At 48.0% G+C, this 3809-nt stretch overlaps 1 protein-coding gene across 1 annotated transcript in view; it reads right to left on the reverse strand.

The window, feature by feature from the left end:
- Positions 1–200: 200 nt before the first annotated feature.
- LOC106819684 (cyclin-dependent kinase 16-like) overlaps positions 201–3809 on the reverse strand; it is a gene marked incomplete at both ends in the record, with an annotated part of 6789 nt that continues 3180 nt past the window's right edge. Inside the window, 4 exon segments of the mRNA XM_014824282.1 lie at positions 201–280; positions 769–883; positions 1955–2011; positions 3406–3531. Of these exon segments, the coding sequence (XP_014679768.1) occupies positions 201–280; positions 769–883; positions 1955–2011; positions 3406–3531 (378 nt within the window).

Consider the following 3809-nt stretch of genomic DNA (forward strand, 5'->3'; position numbering starts at 1 on the left):
CACCCCCTTCCCGCACGTCCCACCCTCCCATTCGCCCACCTGCTCCCACCCACCCTCCCCCACCTCCCACTTGGCTCTCCATCCTACCATTCCCACCCCTTCCCACCAAGCTCGCCCCTCCGCAACGCTCCCACCCCGCCCGCCCTCCTTGCGCACGCACGCACATACTCACTAAGATATTCAAAGACTATAGGTCAGACTAAGGTAAGTGACTTCTCCGTATGGACGATGTCGTGTAGAGTGACAATGTTGGCGTGCTTCAAATCACGTAGAAGCGAAACTGCAACGTAGAGAGAGAGAGTGAGAGAGCGAGATTAAATTTTAATTAATGAATTTTACTTGCATATAATTTATATGTAAAAAAAAATTAAAACTTTTATACGAAAATTTATTAGCTTACAATGGAAACTTTTATACTTATAGATATTACAATGGAAACGTTTAACGACAGTCGTATTATGAGACAAAATATATACAAGCGTACAAACATACAGACAGAAACAAGTGAACGTGCGCGCGCGTGTGCGTACCTTCGTCGCTTCACGGTTTCATGTATTACATTTTTTCTCTTTTTTTTTTTTTTCGAGTGCGGTCGTATCATGACACGAAATAAATGTAAAAGAAACAAGTGAACGTGTGCGCGCGCGCGAACGTACCTTCGTCACTTCCATGTTTTCATGTATTACGTTTTCACTTTCGTCTTTTTTTTTTTAGTGCGTCCTATCACGACACAAAATACACGTGACAGAAACAAGTGAGCGTGCGTACCTTCGCGGATGGCCGTACAGGGGGCGCCCTCTTCATGTTCGAGCCGGATCTCCTTCAGAGCGACGACGACGTCCGTCAGACGACTCTTGCCCTTGAAAACGGTCGCGTAGGTGCCCTGCGAGTATGCGTCGCCACAGCAACGAGTGAGAGAAGCGACGCGATTGGTCGAGGGAGGGAATACGAAATTTTGTCTTCATTTTTTCCAAGAGACCCCAGATTTGAACTTCCTCCCCGTTTTTCCCCGATGTGTCCCGCCGACTCTCCCCCGCCCGCTGTTTAAGGTCTAACGGGAGATTTGAACCCTCTCCCTCGAATGAATAGTTCCTCCCTCTTACTTACTCATACAGGGGAACTTTAGAACAAGGGAGTGCAACGGACTCCCTGCCCCCCAAAAAGAGGGAGTCCGCGGCAAAATGAGGGAATCCGCAGTTTGAAGTTCAAAACTAAAGAGATTAACAATAACGCATGTGCTTATTTTGAAAATTCATGCTGAAAAAATACGGTAATTCCGCGTGGGAATAATAAGGCCGTGCTCTGGAACGAAATAGTTAGTATAGCAGAATTTTCAGGGAGTCACACAGATTCCTGCATATGCCAAATCAGGGAGTCCGACAGTAAATCAGGGAGTATATTTGACTCGGGACTCGCGTTAATTTCGCACCCTTGCTCAGGTATGCGAACCCCTCCTCTATTACTCCACCCATATTAACGAGCCACCTGCGTTGTTATCACATACCGAAGCCTATCCCCCTACCACCTGTATCACCTATACACCCTATCATCAGATTCGAACCCCACCAGTTTAACCCGACAGGGGGCGCTGCACGCCACCAGGTGGCGCTGTTCAATTGGCACTATATCAGAACATCTTCCGGACCTCATGTAGTATGCATGGGCAAAGTTTCATAATTCTACCCAAAAGCGCACAGTGTGCGCATTTTTACGTGCTTATCCGCTGGACTACGGATCTCCCTGCTGCTCCCGCCCACTCAGGCTGCACCATCAGAGCATTCCAACCCCCTCCCCCTCGCACGGCCCGCCCCTCCCCCATCGCACCACCACACGAGCGAGCGCGAGACGATTCGACCGAAAGCTCCTTGCGCCAATTAGCGAGGATTTCGCGAGCGATTAATCATTGCTCGTTAATAATCGCGAGCGCGTCGCGGCGATCGCTAACGAGCCTCACCTCTCCTAATTTGTCTAACTTGGTGTACGTGTCTAGCTTGCCGAATCCGATCTCGTGCTGAAAGAACACAGAGAGAAAGTGTATAAAATACAGATAGTGTATAAAATAGAGAGAAAGAGAGAGAGAGAGAGAGAGACAGAGAAAGAAAGAAAGAGTGCAAGAGAGAGAGAGAGCGAAAGAGAAAGAGAGAGAGAGAGAAAGAGAGAGAGAGTGAGAGAGAAAGAGCAAGAAAGAGAAAGAGAAAGAGAAAGAGAAAAAGAGAGAGAGAGAGAGAGAGAGAGAGAGAGAAAGAGAGAAAGAGGAGAGAGAGAGAGAGAGAGAAAAAAGAGAGATAGAAAGAGAGACAGAGAGAGAAGAAAGAAAGAAAAGAAGCGGAGAGAGGAGAGAGGGCGAAAAAGAGAGAGAGAGAGAGAGAGAGAGAGAGGAGTGAAGAGAGAGAGAGAGGAAGAGAGAAGAAAGAGAGAGAGAGAGACAGAGAGGAGAAAGAGAGGAGAGAGAGAGAGAAAGAGAGAGAGAGAGAGAGAGGGAGGAGGAGAGGAGAGAGAGAGAGAGAAGAGAGAAAGAGAGAAGAGCGAGAAAGAAAAGAAAGAAGAGCGAGAGAGAGAGAGAGAGAGAGAGAGAGAGAGGAGAGCGAAAAGAGAGAGAGAGAGAGAGAGAGTGAGACGAGAAGAAAGAAAGAGTGCAGAGAGAGAGAGCGAAGAGAGAGAGAGAGAGAGAAAGAAGAAAGAGAGAGAAAGAGTGAGAGAGAAAGGCGAGGAAAGAGAAAGAGAAAGGAAAAAAGAGAGAGAGAGAGAAGAGAGAGGAGAAAGAGAGAAAGAAGAGAGAAAGAGAGAGAGAGAGAAGAGAGAAAAAGAGAGATAGAAAGAGAGACAGAGAGAGAAAGAAAGAAAGAAAGAGCGAGAGAGAGAGAGAGAGAGAGAGAGAGAGAGAGAGAGAGAGAGAGAGCGAAAAGAAAGAGAGAAAGAGAGAGTGAGAGAGAGAAAGAGAGAGGAGAGGAGAGAAAGAAGAGAGAGAGACGAGAGAGAGAAAGAGAGAGAGAGAAGAGAGAGAGAGAGAGAGAGAGAGAGAGAGAGAGAGAAGCAGAGAGAGAGAGAGAGAGAGAGAAAGAGAGACAGAGAGAGAGAAAGAGAGAGAGAGAGAGAGAAAGAGAGAGATAGAGAGCGAGAGAGAAGAGAGAGAGAGAGAGAGAGAGAATGAGAGACAGAGAAACAGAGACAGAGAGAGAATGAGAGACAGAGAAACAGAGACAGAGAGAGATTGAGCGAGAGCACCAAAAATATCCATTAGTGGCGTGTTCACATTAAAATGTGAAAAATTTTAATATTTAAACGCTCGATTAAAATTCAATTTTCAGGCATTATATATAAGTAAATAAATATATGTATTGATCAACGAGAGAAGCAATAGCAACAACATGGTCGCCCAATCATGCAGCACGTGGCGCCACCTACCAGCGAGGCGCGCCGGACGCGGCGACTCAGCGGCCCGTCCAGCGTAGGCGTTAGACACTGCTTCGCGAGAAAGCTCTCCGGTAGGTTGAGATCCGCCGGCAGGGATAGCCTCTTGTTGATGTCCTGCTGTAACGGCATTAACGAGCGTGAAACAAGAGTCGGAGCGAAGATCGCCGCACGGCGCCCTCTGTTGTCCGCCGGCGGGCGTCGCGCCGCGTCAGCGCGCAGTGTTCTTTTATTATTAATAACTTTGAGAGTATTCTATTATTATTATTGTTGCAGAAATGGGGGGGAAAGAGGGAGAGGGAGAGGGAGAGGGAGAGGGAGAGGGGGAGGGAGAGGGAGGAGGGAGGAGGGAGGAGGGGAGGGAGGAGGGAGGAGGAGAGGAGAGGAGAGGAGAGGAG

This window comes from Priapulus caudatus, unplaced genomic scaffold, assembly GCF_000485595.1.
Source record: "Priapulus caudatus unplaced genomic scaffold, Priapulus_caudatus-5.0.1 Scaffold4036, whole genome shotgun sequence".
Taxonomy (NCBI): Eukaryota; Metazoa; Priapulida; class Priapulimorpha; order Priapulimorphida; family Priapulidae; genus Priapulus; species Priapulus caudatus.